Raw genomic sequence first — 26,135 nt, 5'->3', positions numbered from 1 at the left:
TGAAAGTGAATGGAATTTACACGCGCACGTTAGAGGTTTGATGTCATCGCATAGCCGCTGTACACAAGTTTTTAGTATAGTGTGCTGGCATAAAACGCCTCTGATACGCATGCGTGCGTACACACACAGACACAGACACACACACACATAGACACAGACACACATACACACACACACACACACACACACACACACACACACACCGTCCTCTTCACTCTCACCTTCACCAAGATCCTCACTTCCAGCTGTTGAGAGAAGATGAGAGAGGAGAACAGCAGTGAATCAGTGACCTACTGTTCACCGTTTCCATGTTTACAATTATCACTTGACATTAACTTACAAACACAAGTTATTTAGAGTTGTTATGGGAAAGTGATCGTTCGACAACAAAGGCCTTGATAAGTATGTAAAAGTACTGGCAGAAACTCCTCCTTGCCAGAAGGGGTTGCTGTTTCTATATGATTATTTATGCAAATAAATGTATAGAATAAAATCTAAAAAAAAAATTCCTGCCAAATACAACATTAAAATTAGAATCTGGACTCTACTGACCTCACAGTCTCCAGTCTGTAGTCTGGACTCTACTGACCTCACAGTCTCCAGTCTGTAGTCTAGACTCTACTGACCTCAGAGTCTTCAGTCTGTAGTCTGGACTCTACTGATCTCACAGTCTTCAGTCTGTAGTTTGGACTCTACTGACCTCAGAGTCTTCAGTCTGTAGTTTGGACTCTACTGACCTCAGAGTCTTCAGTCTGTAGTTTGGACTCTACTGACCTCAGAGTCTTCAGCCTGTAGTTTGGACTCTACTGATCTCAGAGTCTTCAGTCTGTAGTTTGGACTCTACTGATCTCAGAGTCTTCAGTCTGTAGTTTGGACTCTACTGACCTCAAAGTCTTCAGTCTGTAGTTTGGACTCTACTGACCTCAGAGTCTTCAGTCTGTAGTTTGGACTCTACTGATCTCAGAGTCTTCAGTCTGTAGTCTACTGATCTCAGAGTCTTAAGTCTGTAGTCTGGACTCTAACGACCACGCAGTCTCCAGTCTGGACTCTACTGACCACACAGTCTCCAGTCTGGACTCTAATGACCACACAGTCTCCAGTCTGGACTCTACTGACCACACTGTCTCCAGTCTGGACTCTACTGACCACACAGTCTCCAGTCTGGACTCTAATGACCACACAGTCTCCAGTCTGGACTCTACTGACCACACAGTCTCCAGTCTGGACTCTACTGACCACACAGTCTCCAGTCTGGACTCTACTGACCACACAGTCTCCAGTCTGGACTCTAATGACCACACAGTCTCCAGTCTGGACTCTACTGACCACACAGTCTCCAGTCTGGACTCTACTGACCTCAGAGTCTCCAGTCTGTAGTCTGGACTCTTCTTAAGATCAGACAGAGGCTTCACTGCTGAATCCTGCAGACCATTCTCTCTCAGGTCCAAGTCTCTCAGGTGGGAGGAGTTGGACTTCAGAGCTGAGGCCAGAGAAGAACAGCTGATCTCTGACAAACTGCAGGCCCACAACCTGAATCAAGAATAAAACACAAAGATAAAGTTTTTGTTTTAATGTCAGAATCAGAATCTCTTCATTGTCATTGCAAACAGGTGGAGTCAGTGTTCAGTAATCATCCTAAACTCCAGCAGGCTGAAACTGAGAGGTTGAATACTGCCCTCTACAGTTCAAAGTTCTCAATCACACTTCTTTAGAATTACATCTAATTGTCAATTGTAAATGTCTAGGCATCCTATAGGTAAAATAATGTATGCTTGTCCATTGTTACAGGGCACTTGTGAATTGGCTACAACCCCTGCTGCACACATGCTACAACACTCAAACGATGCATCTGCTTTGTCCAGTGTAGTTGTGATGTCCACATCAAGTACAATAAAAAAAGAAAAAAGAATCACCATTCTGCAGGATGTTCTTGTATTTAATTTTGACTTATACTGCCATGTCCGCTTTGGCCCAGTCATCTTTAATCTACACACACGCTCGCGCACACACTCACACACAAAAAGCGTATTTTACAATCTAAAGGAAGGGACATTTACACATTTTCACTCACAATTTCAACTCATTATCAGAGTACAACTACGTTTTCGGAGACGTTAAATAACATTTTGGATTGTAAATGTGATGGTTTCTGTGGAGGAATTAACTTGTATTTACGCACTACTTGCGCATTCAGGTGATCGGTTTTTGTCGTTGGTTTAATATCGTGGCCGTGTTTCATTTCTTTCTTTTTTTTATTTGGTGTTTCACTTCCTCGTACGCTTGAGGAAACATGGAACAACCACATTTTAGAGTGGAATTCATTCATTCACAATCACCGATTCAACTGTTTATTGTTTACAACAGTAACAGAGAGTCAGTGAACTCACCACAGCAGCTCCAGTCTACAGTGTGGACTCTCCAGTCCAGAACACAGCAGCTTCACTCCTGAATCCTTCAGCTTGTTCTCACTCAGGTTCAGTTTTCTCAGGTGGGAGGGGTTTGATTTCAGAACTGAGGCCAGAGAAGAACAGCTGATCTTTGACAAACTGCAGCCCCTCAACCTGAATAAACAATAAAAGATGAGACTTTAGACAATGACTGTGTGTGTGTGTTTGTGACTCTGCGTGTGTTTAAGTTGTTTATTTTATGCATCAGTGAATCAAATGAGTTTAATATTAATAAAATCAAAGTTTAAAGTCAGTGAACTCACCTCAGAATCTCCAGTCTAAAGTGTGGACTCTCCAGTCCAGAACACAGCAGCTTCACTCCTGCATCCTGCAGATTGTTCTCACTCAGGATCAGTTCTCTCAGGTGGGAGGGGTTTGACTTCAGAACTGCGGCCAGATAAGAACAGCTGATCTTTGACAAACTGCAGCCCCTCAACCTGAATAAAGAACAAAACATGAGACTTTAGACAATGACAGTGTGTGTGTGTAACTTTCAAGCAGGTATGGAGCATGTGTGCAGTGTGTAATCAAAGCACAGTTTTCATGAAAGCTTTGTCACCAAAGAACTTTTTGTATGCTAATCTTTATTTTCCTGTCCTTCATCTGTAACTGATCATCAGAACCTGTATGCTTTGTCGGTTTACAACCTATTAAGTAGTGTGTTGAATAAAACCTCTTAAAGACACTCGAGTTGTCCACCATACTTGTTTTGGTCGCCCTTCCCAGAGGGTAGTTTATTGAGCTGTAGGAAGCAGTCGGTAAAAATCTAGACAGTTGTAAACTGGACCGTTATGAGACTCGTCGCTGGCTGAGGACTTGTCGTCACTGCTGGAGACTCGACGTCGCTGGCTTTTGATCAAAGCAATTCCTTCCTGGCTGAAGGGAATGGCTGACAGAAGAGACTTCCGTTTGAGCAGCCATGAGGTAGGCAGCATAACAACAGAGCTCCCTGATCATTAAGACAAACGCCATATTTTCTTCGAAAGACTGTTACATATTAATAGAAAAAGTTAAAGAGGCGTTTATAATATGCCCAAATCGAAAAAACAAAAAAAGCGATTCAGTGTCCAAAACATACCACCTCATCAGTGAAGCATGGTGGTGGTAGTGTCATGGTGTGAGCATGTATGGCTGCCAATGGAACTGGTTCCCTTCTATTAATTGATGATGTAACTGCTGACAAATGCAGCAGGATGAATTCTGAAGTGTTTCCAGCAATATTATCTGCTCATATTCAGCCAAATGCTTCAGAACTCATTGGACGGAGCTTCACAGTGCAGATGGACAATGACCCAAAGCAAACTTCAAAAGCAACCGAAGAGTTTTTTAAGGCAAATATGGAATGTTATCAGTCAATCACCTGACCTGAATCTGATTGAGCATGCATTTCACTTGTTGAAGACCAAACTGAAGGGAAAATGCCCCAAGAACAAGCAGAAACTGAAGACCGTGTCAGTAGAGGCCTCACAGAGCATCACCAGGGATGAAACCCAGTGTCTGGTGATGTCTATGCCTTCCAGACTTCAGGCTGTAATTGACTGCAAATGATTTGTAACCAAGTTTTAAACAATGAAAGTTTGATTTATGATCGTTTAGTTTGTCCCATTACTTTTGGTCCCCTAAAAAGTGGGAGGCACATATAGAAAGTGTTCACTTGATTTGGATGTAAATGCCCTCAAATTAAAGCTGAAAGTGTGCAGTTAAAGCACATCTTGTATGTTTAATTTCAAATCCATTGTAGTGGTGTATAGAGCCAAAATAAAGAGAACTGTGTCGATGTCCAAATATTTATGGACCTAACTATAAGTGGGATCATGGTGTCCCAAGAAGAACATAAAATTGCCGTCTTCGCAGATGACATTTTGATATACTTGGAGCATCCATCGGCTCCCTTTCCAGAATTGCTCGTAACCCTGAGAGAATATGGTTTATTATCAGGTTATAAACTGAATACCAACAAATCTCACATTTTAACTTTTGATTATTCCCCTAACCAATCCATTAGAGAGGGATTTAAAGTGAGTTGGGAATCGAAGTCAATTAAGTACATTGGTGTTAATATTTCTAAAAAGTTTCTTATGTATGGCTTCTGTATAGGTTCATTCCCAAAGAATAACCGGCAATGTTACTTACTACTTACTTGTTGACGCTCTTTATTTTTAGCTCTCGTGTCACACACCATCAGTACTTACAACCTGAATCGGAAGTATTTTCGCCGCCGTTACCAGTACACATGAACTCGGATAAGTGCACACATACACAAACAGTCCCCTAGACACCACACTCATATGACATCTCCCCTCGTTTGAGTCATAGATATAAATGTATGCAAACAATATCCAAGAAAACCTGCATTGTCTCTTCCTAAGAATTATACAACCGAGGCAGGTAATGATTAGATTGAATAGCAATTTACCTAAGTATGATTAACCTGCAATGTAGGTTAGTGGAACACTCTGTAACTTATATATAACATGTTTCACCTGACGGTAAAAAGGTTCTGCGCTCTCCTCCTGACTCACCTGCAGCTCACTGACAGCTGCCAGGGGGCGCTCTGCTGTTTCTCTCAAGATTACACTACACATAGGTCTAATTTCAATGGATGAGTGACTTACTTGTCATTAAGTAAATAAATAAATTAAGCGGATCATCACAACGGCTTTTTGTCCCAGTCCGTCCCTGGTTTCATCTGTGTTCATTCAGTCAGGCTGAGTGTCCATTACGTGTGCCAACAGCCTTTGATCTGACATCAGAGGCGACGGGACAATCGATATAGATGATATATCTATAGCTGATTCAGATAGTTACATTAAATAGTGATTGTTGTGATTATTTATTGCATTTAAATGTGCCTGGAACTGGACCTGCCTGTGAGGTTTTGGTGACGTTTACACACTGTGCCGCCTGCACTTCGCCGTGCACCGAGAGTAGACCAGATTAGAGCTGGACCCGTTATGGTCTTCCTCCGGTCTTAACCGGGGAACATAGGTACGACCCCTCCTTGAACCACAAACTGCAGACCAAGGTAAGCCCATACCAGTACAAACACACATTTCTCCTCTGGATATCTATATTTAAATTATTCAGATATACCAAATAAGAAATGAATGTGCGTCATCTGTGAACACGTAGTTGAACATGCTCTGGAAACGCGTAATTTCCTGATTTACAAATATAATATAACTATAAATAACCGCAGCCATGTGTGTGCACCGCTGTGCCAGTTAAAACCTGCCTTTCAAACGTGCTAAATATAGACGCCGCAATCAGTTTCAGGTTTGATAAATCACTTTGCGCATGCTAAAATAACATATTTACATTTTCTCCTCCCATCACGCAAAATAGCGTGTAAATGCCCCATATTGCATATGCATTAAGGCAAGAACGCTAAATGGGTTGCTAGTGCTATTTTGCCCGTCTGAGGGACGCACTCCTCGTTGCGCTCTGTTAGTAGATCAGCATCAACGCAAATATGCGTGTGCAATCCAGTTTGCACACGTTATTGCACGCACAAAGCTTTAGTAAATCAGGCCCATAGTCTTTGAATCTGTCAGGTGGACAAATGACTCTTCCACTGGAAGTCACCCGAGCCTGATCATGTCTCCCAGGCTCTGCTGGAACAGTCCCTCTGACAGGTGAATCTGGATGTGAGCACAGGGGTGATATTGGTTGTCCACTCACCTGCGTGCTCTCTGTCTCGTCTGGCTGTTGAACTGGTAGGAAGGTTGGGCGCAGGTGGCGCCTGTTCCTCCGCATTGTTCCACAGTCTGTCTGGATCAGGTAGGACCTTAGTGTTGTGTGTGGTTGTTGGACTGTCCCTCCTGTCCCCCATTTTAACTCTCCGTCGAGTTTCACCACTACTCTTTCCCCTTTTTCTGAGAGGTGGGAGTGCTCTGACACCGTGGCGCCTGTTGTAAGTGCGTCTGTAGTTCTCCTTGATGTATGTCGGCTTTACGCATCTTTGTGAAGTCAGGCCACTTTGGGGCGAGGACTTTGTCAACTTTGGGCACAGTTGTCTTAATCTGACGGCCCAACATGAGCTGTGCAGGGCTGGCACCCGTGGCTTGTAGGGGTGTGGCTCTGTAACTCATAAGAGCCAGGAACGGGTCGGCCTGTCGAATAATCTTTTTTGCCGTCTGAACTGCTTTCTCAGCCTCACCATTGGACTGAGGGTAGTAAGGGCTGGAGGTGATGTGTTTAAAGTCATAAGCCACAGAAAAGCTTTGGAACTCCGTACTAGAAAACTGTCGTCCGTTGTCTGTGTGTAGCTTATCTGCACACCCCCACCTGGCAAAGATGATCTTTAGCCGCACACAGGTGGTCTCACTGGTCATGACTGGTAAGTGTGGTATTTCCAAATAGCGAGAGAAATCGTCAATGACAATCAGGTAGTTTCTTTTTCTCCAACCTTCTGCCATAGCTTTTGACGTAGCAGTGTTGTCATCAGAGGCTCCTTCCTCTGTGACGGTCTGATTTTTATACATTCAGGGCACTTTGTCACCAGTTCTTGGATCTCATTCTCTAGTCTGGGCCACCACACACTCATTCGTGCCCTCTCACAACACTTAGTGATGCCCATCATGCAAACGGTGGAGTATGTCACCTCTCATATTGTGTGGGATAACATTTCGATCTCCATACAACAGAAGTTCCTTTGAGGTTGACAAGCTGTTACCCCATTGGTGGTATGTTTTGGCCTGTACTGGGATGTTGCCCACATGCTTTGGCCACCCATGTGTCACCAGTTTACTCACCATCTGCAGGTCACAGTCAGTGCTTGTCTCTTGCTTGATCCGCTCTAGCTTGGAGAGCGACACTGGCCATGCTGCGTGAGCTGCATCTTCGAACACTGAAACATCACAAGTCAGTTCTGATATTTAACTCTTTGAGTCTAGACAGTGTGTCAGCTACTGTCAGTGTTTTCCCTGGCACATACTCTGCAGTGGGGTTGTACCTCATCAGACGCATGGCGCGTTGGCACCTCAGGGGAACCAGGTCGAGGTCTTTGTTGTTGATCTGTGGGGCTAATGGTTTGTGGTCTGTGTGCACTGTGAAGCTGTCTAATCCCGCGTACAGGTACAGTAGGTAGAGAATCTCGCACACAGGCCCAAACGACCGCCAAACACCCCTTCTCTATCTGCGCTTTGTGCCGTTCTGCATCAGTCAATGATCTGGAGCAAAAGGCTACTGGTTTCAGTACCTCGACATGGCGCTGTAGCAGAACGCCACCAAGCCCAAAGCTACTTGCATCTGCGCTCACTATTGAGGGTTTGTTTACATCATAAAATGCAAGAGTGGGTGCTAAGTGGGAGATGAATTGTTTCACCTTATTGAAAGTGTCGACTTGTGCTGCATCCCAGTTCATTGAGGGGTTTTATCACTCTTCTCGTAGTGTTCACGCTGTATGGTACAGCATTGTCTCGCAGGCATTTTTTAACAGGCTTTATCTTCAAGAGGCCCACATCTGTATCAAACATGCTAACGTCTACTATTTTCACAAGTCCAATGGCAACTGCACACTCGGCCTAAGAGATTGCTGCAGCTGTTTGTTTTGACCACATGTATGATGAACTTGTATTGCCGGCCTTTGTACTTTATTAAAGCTGTGAACTGTCCGAGACCATCAAGTTTTCCCCTTGGGCTGTCAAAGTCCATGTCATCTCTTGCTAACTGGGGAAGGTGTTTGAGCTTGTGGTAAGTTTCATCTGATATCACACTGGTATCAGCGCCCGTATCAATCTTGAAAATCACAGGAGTGTCTCGGAGTATTCAGAGTATGTCTGCAATGTAGGTGTACTTTGTTTTGATCTCACCTAGAAAATGTCTGTCACTGTGGTCAGCCTCCGGCCCCACTGTGGTTACCTCGTTCACTCTGGCAGGACGGCACACTACAGCAAATTGTCCAGTCTTACGACAGTTTCTGCACTGAGCATTTCTAGCTGCACAGGCTGCACGTCTGGGGTGATCCTTACCGCACCTGAAGCACTTGCCCCTGTCACCGCGGTGTCCTGGGCTTGCGGTGTGGAAACTACTGTGCTTTTTCCCCCTTCCTCTGTGCTGTGGGGTTGGAGCTGCACGTGCATGTGTTCGCGCCACTTCACTGAGGTAGCTAGCGTCAGTCAAGCTGGCTCTAGCCTGCTGGCTTATTTGCCCTTTTATCTGCTCCGACTGTCTCACAATCTCCACTGCTCTTTCCAGTGTTAGGTCCGCTGTCAGCTGTAGTTTTTTCGATAACTATGTCCACAATCCCGATGACCAGCCTATCCCGAATATTCTCTATTTTTGCCGGACCGAACTGGCAGGTCTCAGCTAGCTCGTAGAGAATGCGAATATATTCCTCCGCCGATTCACCGTGCTTCTGCACTCTGAGATAAAAACAAGCCCTTTCATGGATAACGTTCACTTTAGGTATGAAGTATTTGTTAAATGTTTCCCACACTGTCTCATAGTCTTCAGCATCTTCATCCTACATGAACACTTGTTGTACATATGAGCTACATGGCCCTACAGTGTACTGGTCGGGGGGGCCGCGCAGTCGCTCCACTCTGTGCCGGAATGCAGAGCCACAGCAGCAGACTCGCTGTGTGTGAGCCAGACTGTGAACGCGCACTGCAGGTGTGATGCAGGACCGTAACTAAGTGAGTCAGGGCCTGAGATTATATTTACAATGATTGACTTTTGTTCAATTTATTGTTTGCTTCACTTGTGGACATAATCGCGGATGTTTTTACAAGTAAAGTTTTTAAAACACAAAAGTTAGGGAGGCAGCTGGGGGGCAAGGCTATCTTTCTCTCTAGTCAATGAAAACAAGGCCAAAGAACCATACTGGATTTTAAGATGGATAGGATATGACTCAGACTTCTTACCAAACAGGATGGATGCAAGATTTAAAAAGTGGGCCGATAAAGGGTTAATAAGACATTGTGATCTTTATGGGGGGGCATGCTTCGACAATTCCAGGATCTTAAGAACAGATTTGGTTTAACCAATCAGGATTTTTATAGATGTTTGCAACTTAGACATTAACTACAGAAAATAACAAGAAAGAAGAATTGCAACAAAGTAAATTGGGTATAGTGAAGATATTTCGACTCGGATACAGATCAGACCCTGGACGTGGAAACATATCAAAGATATATAAGAAGACACTACAAAGGAGAAATGGGAGAAGGAGAGTAAAACCGTGATCCAGATGGAAGTGTGGGAAAAAATGATTTTGCAATAGTTGAAAAGTACATCTGCTCTGTCCTGGAGAGAATTTGGGTGGAAGAGTATAGCTAGATTTTTTCCAGCTCAAAGGATTTCGCTGGGAGCAAGTACATCCTGTTGGAGATCCTGTGGCGAGAATAAGGCAACACATTACCATGTGATTTGGGATTGCCCAATAAAATTTTTAATTATTGGAAAGAAATTAAATTGATTGGATGGATTCACAAACTGTATACGAGTACTATGATGGGATGGAGTGTGGGTGCTTTTGCAATGATGTGAATTGGCTTTTCTTCTGTTTTTTTTCTCTTGAATGGTGGCATGTTTACATACTTGAGAGTGGCATGTATGGCTTATGTTCTTCAATTAATAAAAAGATTAATAACAAAATGTAAAAAAAATGTCTGACAGCATTCTCGAAAACCTATAGCAGAGATCTAGTCTAGTCTAGAGATCTGGTGCGCAGGGTATCCTGACAACACACATTTATCACCTGAATGCCAAGACTAGCCACCTCCTGTCAGAAGAAAAGGCAAAATTGTAGACCGACGATGGTAGATTCCTCGATGTCGAAGCACTGGAGCAGATGGACCCAATGGACGTCGACTGTAAGACGCCCTAGCCAGGGAGGGCATCATCAAGCACAAGTACCACAACACAGTAGACATGCTGTGAGCCAGGAATGCAGACCCGGACATAGATGCCCTCAACATGAAATTCACTCCATTGAGTTTGCCAAAATTCAGCGGAAGAAGAAGGGGCTATTGGCGTTGGAAGGCTGATTGGACGTACGTGGAAAGGGCAATAGTAGACCTCACAGACATGGGGAGTGAAGGCTCCATGAACCACCCTATAATAACTCCACCGGCATGCAAATGGATTGGCTTACATAAGCTAGCAAACCTTACTGTCAAGTCTGTCTGTGGTGACATGAAAGGGCGCTGTTCTGCTGCAGAGCTTTCAGGAGAGCCACCTTACCAGAGAAGAAAGTCGATGTGAAATGCGCCAAGGCATGCACAAAGTGTCTAGGGACCCACAGGATCGACATTTTTCCTTCCAAAAGACCCCAAAGACTCAAAAGACTAACCAGGCCTTTGACACTTGTGTATGTCACGGCAGAGTGAGGGGACAGCCTCGGGTCCCTCGCAGATTCTGGCTCCGACACTAATCACACACCAAGCCGCTAGAAAGCTTGGATTGACCAGCACACCAGCCTCAATTGCTGTAAGTAGGGTTGCCAAGTTTAAATGGAACTATTTAAGGAATACACCCGCCTGAGTCGCATCAAATTCCACAGGACCCTCACACCCTCCGGTTGGAGGGGTAAGCCTTGGGGAATTACATTCTCTGACAGAAGCTGTGAGTCCTACGGCACCTTGCTGTATCTTCCCTGGTGGAATCAAAGGCCAAGTTAACTCCCCTCGACCAGAAAGGCGACGAGGTCAAATCGGAGGTCTGCGGGGCCGTCTTCACCATACGCCTGAAGGGGTACGGTTTGAAGCATGGAAGGTTGGTCAAGGTTGGAGTGAAAAGTGAGAAGAGAAGTTTCACTTCGTCAACAGCCAGACAGTGCTGGGAGCCATCCAGAGGGAGAGCTAAGGGTTCCAAACGTTCTTTGCGAGTCAGGGAGATCCAAAAGGCTGGGCCTGTAACTGACTGGTGGTGGGTCCCAGGCGAGGTCAATGTCGCTGATTTTAATGTTTAATATTTATTGTTAATAAAATTAAAGTTTAAAAAAACAACAACAGCTTCAGTCAGTGAACTCACCTTAGAGTTGCCAGTCTACAGTGTGTACTCTCCAGTCCAGAACACAGCAGCTTCACTCCTGAATCCTGCAGATTGTTGTTGTTCAGGTTCAGTTCTCTCAGGTGGGAGGAGTTTGACTTCAGAACTGAGGCCAGGGAAGAACAGCTGATCTCTGACAAACTGCAGCCTCTCAACCTGAATAAAGAATAAAAGATGAGTGTTTGATCATGTGATCAGAGCTGAGAGCACGACTTCACACTGAGTCTCTCAAACATAAAGTCTGTGATTATAGAAACTATCAAATGTGACTCACAGAAAAACATTTCCATCAACATCTTCTCTTGTTGTGTTTGACATGAAACATCTTGGTTGGACTTTGATGTTCTGCATGAACATGGAGTCACAGTGTCTCAGTCTGAGTGTGTGGAACACACCTGAGACCTGGACTCATGTTGGTCTGACCCAGGCAGCCCAGAGACACAGACCCGATCAGCACTGACTTCACAGCTGATGGTTATTAACTTTTCAACTCTGTGTCTTAATGTAGGGTAAGCAGTCTTCTCTGGATCTGAACAGGTACAGGTTCTGATCAGGTCTTTGGGTTTGGTTTGACCCGTGTAGACCAGAGCACGGACACCTGACCCAGGTCCTGATGAGTCGGACTGGGTTGAAATGTCAGACTTGGGTCAGGTTTGGTCACGTTGGTTGACTTTAGTGAATATAGATGTAGATGTAAAAATCTGTGATAATAAGTGCAAAGTGATCAATAACTGAACCAGTTATCACGACAGGTCAGTGAACACAACAGAACCACCAAGAACATCTGTTTGTTTAATTATGTCTTTCTTTGGAAAACTATATTTTAGGGCTGTAACGATACACAAACTCACGATTCGATTCGTATCACGATTTTTGACCCACGATTCGATGCATTCCACGATTTCTTTGAAATTTAAAAAACATTTTATTTAAACAACATTTACCTATATAGCAACTTAATGTAACATTTAATAACAAATATTATGGAACACTGAACAGAATTGAACATAAATAAATAAATAACCAAAGATTTCTCTCTTTTCTGTAACAAAATAATACTATTGAAATATACAAAGTAAATGATCAATCAGACTGGGATTTGTCCCCAAAGCATGCTGGGAAGTGTAGTTCTTCATTAGAAGCAGTTTTGTTCCGGTGGAAATAACTTGTTTTGATAAACAGCAAAGGTAAGACAACATTTCCACTTGTATTTCTTCAAAGTCAGTTGTTGTTTTGCTCTTATTTTGGGGCTGGATCCGTGAATCTTGTTCGTAGAGTGATAAAAATGGTACCGTTAGAATCTGTGAATTCTCCCGTTTACATAATCACGCTGACGCTCCGGTGCCACTTTTCAACGTGTACACTGGAACAGGTTTTTTCCGCTCCTGCTGTTTGATCCGTCGGTGTTTTAACTGTGTTTGGTAAACACAGTTAAAACACCGACGGATCAAACAGCAGGAGAACATAAGAATGGTTTATACAAGTTTCTGACCTTTTTGTGGGTATGCAGCATGTCTGTGTTTGTTAAAGTTAGACAAGGTTTTATGACGCTTTTGTCGCTGCGTCTGACACTGCCCCCGGTAGCGGGGACATCAGTGAAGAAGAGATTAACGTGATTAAAAAACATAACGCGTTAATGATGACTGTAATTAATTAATCTCAATTAACGTGATCATTTGACACCCTTAATAAAAATAAGTTTGGTAGCACTAACAGCTCATATCTTGTGGCTGACTGGAAAAATAACTGGGAGTTAGAAAGAGCGTTTCGCGATTCTGTTTTCTCACGCCACGAGACAGGTTTGTGGCTCTAAGTATCGCGATTTTGATTTCGATACGCATATCGTTACAGCCCTACTATATTTACAACAACGGGAGAACAGGCTTGGTGGAGCCTGGATAGTTATAAACCAAAGAAAAGAATCAATGAATCAAACAATAACAATACAAACAGAAGATATTATTATGATATAATGAGATATAATGTGACACTTGAAGCTTTTTATCATTTCATATGAACAGGGACTTACTGAGTCCTTTCCACACATTCTTCATATTATTTAAACAAAGTTGAGTTCTGAAGAATTCACATTAGTGGATTAAAGAGAAAAGTTAAGAAGTTTAAGCAGCTTTATCTGACCTTTGACCTTGTCAAACCTGTGTTTGTCCTCATGCTGTGAATAATTCAAAATAATGATAGCGTTGGATATGATGTTGTTGTAGAAATAATGTTTTATTTCTGTCTGTTGTTTAAATATGTGAGGAGATAAGTGATATTTTTAAATCATATTCCAGGTTAGGAACATTTAAGGGAAATTATTTGTCTTGTCCATGTTTGTCTCTCAGTGTGAGACACATCACACACCAGCATCCTCTCCACTTACTCCAGTATTACATGAAATATTGAAAAAATAATAACTGGAGACAAAACTAATAAAACTGGTACAACACAAAACTAGAACTGACTGAAAAAGTCACGGAAAAATATTACTATTACTTTTACAACTATGTTGAAAAATAAAGTCTGTTATTGATCATGTCTGAACTCACCGAGCCGTCCTGCAGTTCCTCACAGCTGGAATCAGTCTGAGCCTACCCTGGACTGATGTTCTGTACTTGGTCAGGTCCAACTCATCCAGAACCTCCTCTGACATCTGCAGCAAGTAGGCCAGAGCTGAGCATTGGATCTCAGAGAGTTCCTGTTCTCTGTCCTCTGACTTCATGAACTCTTGGATCTCCTGATGCACTGATTGGTCGTTCATCTCTGTCAGACAGTGGAAGATGTTGATGCTTCTATCAGGTGAGATGTTCTTCGTGTTCATCTTCTTCAGGTTCTCAATGACTCTCTGGATGATTTCTGGACTGTTCTGAGTCTGACCCAGCAGACCTCTTAAGAGTCTCTGGTTGGACTCCAGACAGAGTCCATGAAGGAAGCGAACAAACAGGTCCAGGTGACCATTTTCACTTTGAAGGGATTTCTCCATTGTTCCTTTCAGGAAGAAATCTCGAGATAAGTCTCTGTTAGCAACGATTCCAAAACGAGTAAAGTTTGCTTCTCCCAGGAAGTCCTGCAGTACGTCTGTCTTGCTGTTGGTGAAACAGTGGAACATGTAGACTGCAGCCAGAAACTCCTGAACGCTCAGATGAACAAAGCAGTAGACTGTTTTCTTGAAGATCACACTTTCTCTTCTGAAGATCTCTGTACAAACTCCTGAGTAAACCGAGGCCTCTGTCACACTAAGACCACACCGCTCCAGGTCTTCTTGGTAGAACATGATGTCTCCTTTCTGCAGATGTTCAAAGGCCAGCCTCCCCAGCTTCAGAAGAATGTCCCTGTCAGCCTCCATCAGCTCCTGTGGACTCGTCTCACGTCCTTTCTCGTACTTGTTCTTCTTCCTCTTTGTCTGAACCAACAGGAAGTGTGAGTACAGGTCTGTCAGAGTCTTGGGAAGCTCTCCTCTCTGCTCTGTGGTCAACATGTGCTCCAGAACTGTAGCACTGATCCAGCAGAAGACTGGGATTTGACACATGATGTGGAGGCTCCTGGACGTCTTGATGTGTGAGATGATTCTGCTGGATAGATCTTTTGTTCTGGATCTCTTCCTGAAGTACTCTTCCTTCTGGTCGTCAGTGAAGCCTCGTACTTCGGTTACCCTGCCAACACATGTAGGAGGGATCTGATTAGCTGCTGCAGGTCGAGAAGTTATCCAGATGAGAGCTGAGGGAAGCAGATTCCCCTGGATGAGGTTAGTCAGCAACACGTTGACTGATGACCTGTGTGTGATGTCAGAAACCAGCGTCCTGCTGTTGAAGTCCAGTGAGAGTCTGCTTTCATCCAGGCCGTCAAAGATGAACAAAAGTTTACAGACAGCGAGATTCTCTGCTCTGACCTTCTCTAATGTTGGATAGAAAACATGGAGCAGCGTGAGAAGGCTGTGCTGCTGATCTCTGATCAGGTTCAGCTCCCTGAATGAAAGCAGAATCAGCACATTCACATCCTGGTTTTCCAAACCCTCAGCCCAGTCCAGAGTGAACTTCTGCACCGAGAAGGTTTTTCCAACACCAGCGACACCGTTGGTAAGGACGACTCTGATGCGCCCCTGAGGGTCAGGTAAGGCTTTGAAGATGTCACAGCACTTGATGGGAGTGTCCTGGGCGATCTTCTTCTTGGAGGTCGTCTCCAGCTGCATCACCTCATGTTGAGTATTGACCTCTTCACTCTGTCCCTCTGTGATGTAGAGCTCAGTGAAGATCCTGTTCAGGAGGGTTCTACTTCTTTTGTCATCAATTCCTTCAGTCACATGCTCAAATCTCTTCTCCAGATTGATCTTATGTTCATCTAGAACCTCCTGCAGACCAACATCTGCTGAAAGACAGGAGACAAAGTCAGACTGAATCTGATGCAGCTGAGGATTATTTTCATCAGTGACAGAAAAAATAAAAAAGTTTTGAATAAAAAAATGTGACAAAGTGACATCTTTATGTGATATTGTTGTAATGTTGTTTGTTGTCATTTTCAGACGATGACTTGAATAACTTTATTCTGAAGACTGATCATTCTACCATGATTGTGGTGATTGTGAAGGAAAGTGTATCATCTGCATAGAAAACAACAACAAAAATATGTGTAAACCTCTGTTGAACCTGTAGGGGGCAGTAGAGGATGAAACTGAATCATCTTCATTAACATGAGTAACAGCTTTAACTTTGAAACATGTTTCTCCTGTTCTTTAATTTTTCAAAGTTTGTTTGTCTCACACTCTATCAAAGTGAAAGGGTGAATTCCAATTCCTTGCTTAACCCTCAATCTTAACCCTCAATCTCAAAAATGCGCGCTAGTGCAAGTGCTGTCCCGATTCTCAGAAAAATTAAGTTGAGGGGCGAGTTTAAGGGCTGTATCGCCCTCAATATTGAGATTTTCCGGAACCACCCTTGGGAGCAAGGGCTACCCAGAATGCATTGCGTGTTTTCACATAAGAAAGATGGCGTTGAAAGCAGCGAAGCGAGTGTGATACAAATTAAATTAAATTGGTTGTGGTATTTGTATGAGTATCATCTTATAACTAACTGACAACCTAATAACTTGACTGAAATAAAATAATAAATAAATAATCCTGATGTAAATGCGTTGTTCTTCTTCTTTTTTGGAGTTGACAGACTGGACACAGCTTTCGCGTTATTCTGCCCCCTACAGTCTGAAGACATATCTGCATTTAAGGGGTGTCCCATTTCTAAGTGACAAAATAACCCTCAACACTTGGTTTTGAGGGCCGGTTAAGATAAGGGTTGAGGACTTCCGGGTTCGAGACTGATGGAGTAGGACGCGCCTCTCTGAGCTCCTGCAACAACTTTAACAAAACTTTTTTAGGCACACTTTTGTATCTTTTTTCGGTGTGTGTTTTCCCCACCACCATATTTTCTACTCAACGCTGACCTCTTGCTGAACAAAATGCCTCCTCCAAAACTTAAACAACCACCGCGGCCTACTCCGCCCGCTGCATCCTCGTCTCTTAGTCTCTCCCCCTCCTGCCCGGACGGAGCTGCAGGCGGCACTGCTTGCCCCGACTTTAAGGCCGAGCTGCTCTCGTCACTTCGCGTCGAGATGGCGGCTATTTTCAAAACCGAGCTTCAAGCGGCGTTGACCGAGAATTTGTCAAACATCAAGACTGAGCTACGAGCCGTGAAGTCGGAATTATCTGACAGCATTACAAACATCCAGTCTGATGTTTGCGCTCTTAAGGGTACCGTTGGTGAAATGGAAACATCGCTTTCCTGCTGCACTGACGACATCACTAGCTTACAAGCGAAAGTGGAGCATCTGTCAACAGAACTGATAAGATTGGACAATAAATGTGAGGATTTGGAGGCAAGATCTCGGCGCAATAACATACGGCTAGTGGGAATTCCAGAGGACTTTTCCACCTCTTCTACTGCTACAGCTATTTCATCTCTACTCAAGGAGGCACTGAAGCTACCAACTATTGTTTCACCTGAGCAAACTGGATTTGTTAAGGGGCGGCAGCTGTTTTTTAATGTCCGTACGCTTCTAAATATTATCTACTCGAAAACTAACACAGCAACACCTGAAGTAGTGATCTCGATTGATGCTGAAAAAGCGTTCGACAGGGTTGAATGGGACTATTTATTCACTGTACTGAAGAAATTTGGGCTGGGTAATGTTTTTATCTCGTGGATACGTCTCCTCTATACATCTCCACAAGCTATTATTTCCACCAATAATACACAGTCCAGTTTTTTCACTCTTGCCCGTGGCACTAGGCAGGGGTGTCCGTTATCGCCCCTATTGTTTGCACTAGCTATAGAGCCCTTGTCAATCTTTCTGAAGTCCTCTTCCATTTTTACTGGGATTTCACGATTGGGCACAGAATTTAAGTTATCATTGTATGCTGATGATTTATTGCTGTATGTCTCGGATCCTGTCCTTTCCATCCCAACAATCGTATCTACTTTTCAGAGATTTGGATCATTCTCAGGCTACAAAGTAAATATATCTAAGAGCGAATGCTACCTTGTCAATGCTTCGGCATCAATGCTCAAACAGTCTGACATCCCTTTTAAATTTAGCCTGTCTGGTTTTAGGTATCTAGGGATCAATGTAACCAGAACCCTTAACTCTCTTTTTTCTGCTAATTTCCTGCCTTTAATGTCCAAAATTAAATCTGACCTCCAAAGATGGGGAAGCTTACCTCTATCGTTAATTGGAAGAATTAATGCAGTCAAAATGAACATTTTGCCCAAATTTCTATTTTTGTTCCAATGTCTCCCACTTTTCCTCCCAAAGCAGTTCTTTAAAACAATTGATCAAACTATTTCTCACTTCCTTTGGTGTGGGAAGGCACCCAGGATCCGCAAGTCCACACTTCAGAGATGTAAATTCAATGGTGGATTGTCACTTCCAAATTTTCAATTTTATTATTGGGCAGCACATATCCACAAGATTTCATTTTGGTTCAAATCAGTTGATTTGCCATGGTGTGATTTAGAGGCACAGTCATGTGTTTCATCCTCCCTAACTGCTTTACTTACCTCTTCTATTCCATCCAACCTCTCTGGCTTTACAAATAACCAAGTTGTTCGCTCCACACTTAGAATTTGGTATCAATTTAGGAAGCACTTTAAATGTAAGTCAACATCTACCTTAGCTCCGTTATTGAGGAATCATTTATTTCGACCTGCACTTACAGATTCAACCTTTTCTGTATGGCATAATAAGGGCCTGAAATGTTTTAAAGATTTTTACAAGGATGGTATTTTTCGCAGCTTTGCAGATCTCTCAGGAGAATTTAATCTCCCACCCTCTCATCTCTTTCGTTACTTTCAAATTAGACACTGCGCTAACGCTTTGTTTCCAGTTTTTCCTTCATTATCACCTGGTCTACAGTGGGAGGAGCTTCTAAGCCACAACCCACTTCAGAAGTCACTCATCTCTAAAGTTTATAATGACATCCTGTCTTTTGATTGCTCACCAGTTACCAAAGTCAAGGCTGCTTGGGAACAAGAGCTCGGTCTACACCTGGGAGATGACTGGTGGGACACTGCTCTTAAGAAAATTTACACTAGCTCAGCCTGCGCTCGTCTCACACTAATACAGTTTAAAGTATTGTTTAGAGTCCATTATTCCAAAACTCGACTGTCACAAATCTATCCCAGTATCTCTGACAATTGCGACAAATGCCATGCTTCACCTTGCAATTTAGCTCATATGTTTTACTCCTGTTCGTTACTTTCTCGTTTTTGGCAGAATTATTTTGATACCATGTCAAAAATACTCTCTTTGACCATTAAAGTCTCCCCTCATGTCGCCATATTCGGGCTCCCGGAAGACCACAACCGGTTTACCTCTAACCAATTACATATTTTAGCTTTTACTTCCTTACTGGCGAGACGCCATCTTCTTCTCCATTGGAAGTCAACTAAAGCGCCTTCTAGCACTCAGTGGCTCAATGATACCATGTCTTTTCTGAAGCTGGAGAAGATCAGATATTCAGTGAAAGGTAACTCTGATAAATTTTATAACAAGTGGCTTCCCTTTTTAACATTCTTTCACTCTCTTCAGTCTATGCCTCCTGATTGATGGACCCTCACCTCCTTTCTTTCTTTTTATCATTATTATTATTATTATTATGTATGTCTGTTTTTTTTTTATTCATTTATTTATTTTCCTTTTCTTCTGTCTTTTGGATTCCCTTGTATTTATGGTTACACCCTGTAGCTTAGACACACTATTCAGTTTTTACATACAAGTATCCTCAATTGTTATTGTTACTTTATTTTAATTTATTTTTTCTATTAGTATTTGCACATTGTGTGTTGCCGGATTATGTTCCTATTGGGCCACATAGATAAAAATAGAAAATATCCTAGGAGGCAGACCGTATACCTCACTCTTCATTCATTATGATGCACAGTATTTGTATTGTATCATCATGTCTACATTTCCAACTATCATGTGGATGTGATGTAATATTCAATGTAATTATAACATTGTTTGCTGTGCTTATGTGCCTTACCTCCTAATAAAAATATTAAAAAAAAAAAAAAGATAAGGGTTGAGCTTGAGGGTTAAGATTGAGGGTTAAGATAGGAATTGGAATTGGCCCAAAGTGATCAAGAACAATGTCACATGGTCTTTACGTCACACGCTCTTTATCAAAGTGAAAGTGATCATGAACAAATGTGAATGATTTGTTTTGTCACATGGTCTTCACGCCACGTGGTCTTTACATCACATGCTGTGATGAAGAAGTTTCAGTCAAACGTTGCCTTAGTTTTTCAAAGTCCTGTTTTCAGGAGTGAAGACATCAGCAGACATGTTCTGTCTTACTCTGTGTCTCTGGTCCAAGTCCAGGTCCTGGTCCTGGTCTCTGTCCACACTGGGGACAGCAGGAGTGTCCTGGTGGACCAGACTGGTCCCAGTATGAGGGGACTGGATCCTTCAGGACATCCTGACACAGAGGACAGTGGGACGTCTGCTCGTCCACAGAAACAGCAAACTGGTCTCTGTGAAGACATTTCTTTATTACTGACATGTCAGGGACAGGTGGACATGTGTGTGGCTGAGACAGACAGTGAATGAAAACCCTCGTCCCTCAACTGTTTGTTTGTTGACCTTCATGAAAAGCAAATGATGAGCTCAGTGACGACTGGAGACACGAGACAAACATGTCCTCTGTGAGACATTCTGGGTTTATGTCCTTACAACTTTGTCTGAGTGTGCCCATGTATTACCCATGTTGTGGGTAAAACTTTACACAGTCACATTATAGTAGGGATGGGTATCTTTAGGTGTCTCACGATTCGATTTGATTCCGATTCTTAGGGTCACGATTAGGGATGTAACGATACACTCAACTCACGACTCGATACAGTTCATGATTTTTTGTTTACGATACGATTTTCTCACGATGTTTAGCAAATTTTTATCAGAATGAGCTACAGACAAAATATGACCAAATAAAATTATCTTTTATTCGTAGGAAAAAAACTTTGTGTCCTCTTATAAGAAGTGCAACTTACATGGTCATCTTAAACAACAAAATACATGAAAATATCTCCTTTCTTTAGAAACACTCTCACAAGTAAAGGCCACATTATACTTCTCCAACTGCGTAACCACGGAGACCCCTTGAGCCTTCATACTTCTCCGTCGTGGTGACGGATACACACTGCAATTTCCCGCACGATCAGTAGGGGTCGCTATGCAAGGTTGTTGTGCTTTTAGCTACAGTGAGCAATGGCGTCCGAGAGAGAAACACTGTGGAAGAGGAATGACATTGAAACAGTGGCTGTTTCTCACTTTTCTGTGTCACGGAACGCAGTTTTAAGATAATTTGAGGAGATAATTTGGCCATTTAGAGTCTAAACATGTGCTGTGTGTATTAAAATATGACGTATTATAGTTATAGCTATATGTTAGCAGTCTCTTGCAATATTTACATGCTGTTTTGGTTTTGTCTGTCCATTTCTCACCGGTTGTATTTGTGTATGTAGTAGAGCTGCAACTAACGATTATTTTCGTAATCAATTAATCTGTCGATTATTTTCTCGATTAATCGATGAATCGGTTGGTCCAGAAAATGTCAGAAAATGTTAAAAAATCATTGATCAGTGTTTGTCAAACCTGGAAATGACGATGTTCTTGAAAGTCTTCTTTTGTCCACAAACCAAAATGATTCAGTTTAATGATTTATTTGTTTATGTGGAGCAAAGACTATGAAAATATTCACATTTAAGAAGCTAAAACAATCGGAAATCTTGTTTTAATCATGAAAAAAGCTTCATACCGATGAATCGATTATCTAAATTGTTGGCGATTAATTTAGTAATCGATTAATAATCGATTCATCGATTAATTGTGAATCACAGGTGATTTTAAACAGCTAGGTGCATCCTCCATCTCAAAGTTGTTGCCTACCGTCGCCATGTCTTCCCTCGTTCTGTGCCCCTTACCTACGTAAGTCACCAACCAATGACTTTTTTTAAGATAACGTAACCTATTTCTTAAAAAAAATAACATATCCTACTTCTCTTGCATTCGCCATTAATTTTTTCTGTCAACCGGTGCGAATCGTCAAACATTTGTACTGATTTTTAATCATGTCACGATGCATCGTTACATCCCTAGTCACGATTCTATTCAAAATCGATTCTCAATTCGTACGATTCTCAATTCAAAAATTGATACAATGCATAGTTTGTTAAGGCAAATTATGGCATCAAAACAATACATTTGTATAAGATAATGTGATTTTTAAATAAATTGATTCCAATGATTTAATCACGCAAACAAGACAAAAGTTAACATTTATTCATTCAAAACAAATAAAAACTTACTTACTTATTAAATAAATAAAAGCTTAGACTAGCTGCCTTTTTCTCCCAGAAGTTACACAAATAAACTGTACACAAATAACACAAACTGGTGTTTTGTGTGGTTTTTCAAAATAGAAACTTCATTAAAAAAAAAAAAATTAAAAAAATTGATTTTTGAAGTTTATTAATCCATTCATAATTGTGGATGATTAGAATTGCGATTCTTATGTGAATCGATTTTTACCCCACCCCTACATTATAGGGTCCCCATAATAAATTACTAGATTTTAGGGTGAAGATGTGTTTTAAGGTTCGGTTGAGGGTCGGGCCAGTAGTAATTATGGTTAATAATGGTTAAAATAAATGTAAGTCAAGGTAATGTCCCCTGAAGTCATGAGAATCTTGTGTGTGTGTGTGCGTGCGTGCGTGCGTGCGTGCGTGCGTGCGTGCGTACGTACGTGCGTGCATGTGTGTGTGCGTGCGTGTGAGTGTCTTTGTGAGACACAGAGGTTTGTTTGTGGACCTTCACAGGAAAAACTGTCTCTTACTTACTTTGTGTTTAAGGCTCCAGGTTCATTACTGAAGGTTGGAGGAGGTTCAGACATGGACCAGTCACTCTTCAGAGACAGACCGCTGGGTCCTGGAGACGCTGCTCTCCGTCTCTGGTTCTGACATCTGCAAACACAAACATCACATCCATCACTGATGATGTTCTTTTTAAAGACACTTTGATCAGAAAGCAGCCTGTGACCTCCAGAGTAGACCTGAGCCGGTTTGGCTCTGGTATGCTATTGTTCGCCAGGTTAGCCAGTGGACACAATGCGTTCATGTTTGTTTAGTGAAGAAGAATCAAAGTCATGGACCTTCTGTCTGTGTCGGAACTACGACCTGTTCAGTGCTGCCGTTTCCTCCCGATATAAAAAAATACCTGAAGGCATCACAAGGCCGGCCCTTGATTTTGGTTGCCTCCCACCACCCTGCCGCTATTATTGATACAAATACAAAATATAAATAGCAGAAATTATTTTTGCTATTCGCAAAAAAACAGTGTCACAAAATCACAAAAGTGACCAAGAACAACAAAAAAACCAAAAGCAGCCATTGAATTTGCTGAAAACAAAGAAACCACTTTAATGGCAGGTGTTTTTTAAAAAGATAACATTATTGAGATTCAATTTAAACATGATTTAGATATATTTGTACATCATATATGTTTATTTAAAAAAAATGACTTAAAAATGACCTAAAACAGAGAAAACAGAAACATAAGAACATATTATTATTTCTGAACACCCTCAATATTCCACTTTTGTTGAGAACAATTTTTAAAACTTCAAAAAACAGTTAACTGTTAGAATTCAATATTAAATATGTGTGCTTGTGTCACCTCTTTCATTTGTGTAATATGATAAATGTTTTGTCCCCGTGTCCCAGTTTTCTGTTCTGTTCTATGGTGATCACACACAACATGAACGGAGCCACAGCCACATATGATCACACTGATGTGACTGAAGAAGCAGGAAGAGTTTGTTTCTGTTATAGGTTTGTAGCAGCTTTCTTACTTTGAGTCTGAGGCTCCAGGTTCATGACTGAAGAGTGGAGGGACTTCGATAGACTGGTTAGACTTCACAGACAGACAACTGGGCCCTGGAGACTCTGCTGTGTCCACACAACCACTCATCTTCAGAGAGAGAGAGAGAGAGACCTTTAACTTTCCTTTAATGGTCACAATTATCACTTACATAAAAACACCTCCATAAAATTAGCCAACATACAGAACATAAACAATAAACAGTGCAAACATTTTGTGCTTCAAAAATTTAGAACTAATGATTGATCGACAACAGAGCATAAAATGTTCCCCTCCCCCCACACAGTCACAAACTCCTCCAGCTCAGAGACCATTCTGTAATATGTGAATTCAACTTTTAGCCGAGTGCCAACCAAACCCCTGAATATGAGCACGACATCAGTCGACCCCTGACCTTTTATCCTGTTCCTCTTGCTCAGCCAGATGCTCATTTTGGCTTGTCCTATCAAGAAGTTTACCAGAGAAACTTGTCTGCGCTGGGCTGCTAAGTACCGAGGTCCAAACACAAACAGATTGTCCTCCAGCACCTCTCCTAAACCCCTCAACAAACGCTGCAGCACAGAGAAGAGTCCACTCTCGGGACATCTGAGCCACAAGTGCTGCAGAGATTCCTCACAGTTACAGAAGGGACACTGACTGCCAGCCCTAGGATCTATATGTGCCACATGTCTGTTTGTAGCCACGGCCCCATGCACCACCCTCCACTGCAGATCCGCAGTGCGTTTTTCTATGGGGGGTTTGTACAGAGACCTCCAGCTGCCCCTAGGAGATGAACATGGTGTCAACACACCCGACCACCTCGACTCCCATACACCGGCTAGAGATGTTCTATTGAGAACATTCACAGAGACTGACTACAAGGCCTTCTTTGATGTTCCGAGAAAGTCCTCTTCCACTGCAGCACAGACAGATAGTGATGAAACCCAGGCCCAGGGACCAGTTGATCCTCCACAGTCTCCTCAGCCAGTGCTCTCCTGAAGGACCCAGGAAGTGTGTTTAGGACCTCCCCCAACAGCTTCTCTATTAAGTGAGGGGATGTTATCCCGGTCTCCTGACCTAACGTGGCCGCTGTCTTCCATTATCCTCCAGTTCTTAGAGCGGCCAACAGCTCTGATGAAAATGTTCTGTATGCTGGTTGAAGAACAGGGGCTCCTCCCCCTCACTGCCGTAGACTTGGGAGCAGTCCCTTGTGGATGTTAAAATTGTTTTCCAAGCACGGAGCACAGACTGGTAAAAAGCTGATGTTGTCCTAGCTACCAGCTAGCTCCAGAGGGAACAGGTGCTTGTCATACCCCAGGTTCATGACATTACGGAGCAGCACCAATGCGATTTCACCCCACATCTGTTGTTTGTGGTATAACAGGCGTTGCACCATTTGAAGCCGGAAAGCCGTGACACGACTGCGAAGATCGATCAGGCCCTGACTACCTTCCGCCACAGGTAGGAACAGAACTGCAGCTTTAGTCCAGTGAAACCCTCCCCAGAAGAAATTCACCAGCCTCTTCTGCACCTCTTTCTAAAGACCGTCCGGAGGCTCTACAACTGTGAACCGGTGCCAGAATATCGCGGCGATCAAGCTATTGACAACCAATGCCCTCCCTCTATAAGACAGCTGGGCTGGATCCAGGTCCATCTAGGCAATCGGGCACTGACCTTTTCTACTACACCCTCCCAGTTCTTATTTGTGAAACCTTCACTGTCCAAGAAAACACCCCCTCTGTGTTCCACTGTAGCCCAGCTGGAAACGTTGGCTTATCTTTGTTATTCCACCCACCTAGCAGCAGTAAATGAAATTTCCCCCAAAACAAAAACCCTCAAGTGCTTTAAACAAGAAACAGTGATCCACATGATCAAAAGCTTTCTCCTGATCAATGGAGAAAAGGCCAACATTCAGTTCATTCAGTTTGGATATGTCAATAATGTCTCTAATCAAGAACAAGTTGTCCATGATTGTACGCCCAGGGTCACAATAAGTTTGACTACAGTGTATGACCTCAAGAGCACCGAGTCCATGCACTCCTTGAGTCTGTTTGATAAACATTTTGCCATTATCCTATAATCAGTACATAATAGTGATACTGGTCTCCAGTTTTTTAGCAGTACAAGGTCTCCTTTTTTTGGCAGTAATGTTAAAATTGCCCATGTGCAACTCGATGGTAAGATCCACAAATCCAAACAGTCCAAAAACACTTCACGAAAGTCTTTGCCCAGCAAAACTCTGAAGGAAGTCCATCAACCCCCGAGGCTTTACCACAGCTGAGCTGTTGGACT

General features: G+C 42.7%; 1 protein-coding gene across 1 annotated transcript; it reads right to left on the bottom strand.

Annotated features, from left to right (window-relative positions):
- On the bottom strand, positions 1–23,949 carry LOC310937728 (protein NLRC3-like). The gene is made up of 9 exons (XM_083902060.1): positions 23,836–23,949; positions 22,826–22,948; positions 20,286–20,461; positions 13,991–15,803; positions 11,424–11,597; positions 2,711–2,884; positions 2,388–2,561; positions 1,357–1,530; positions 1–245 (listed from the first exon to the last, which is right to left on the bottom strand). The coding sequence occupies exons 2-9, from the start codon at positions 22,876–22,878 to the stop codon at positions 236–238; spliced, it is 2,748 nt and encodes a 915-aa protein (XP_083758186.1). The 5' UTR covers positions 22,879–22,948; positions 23,836–23,949; the 3' UTR covers positions 1–235.
- Between the last annotated feature and the right edge of the window lie 2,186 nt (positions 23,950–26,135).

The sequence above is a fragment of the Microchirus variegatus genome (assembly GCF_963457635.1).
Source record: "Microchirus variegatus genome assembly, chromosome: 15".
NCBI lineage: Eukaryota > Metazoa > Chordata > Actinopteri > Pleuronectiformes > Soleidae > Microchirus > Microchirus variegatus.
The sequence above is the reverse complement of the archived record's forward strand: the minus strand, read 5'-3'. Positions and strand labels throughout refer to the sequence as shown.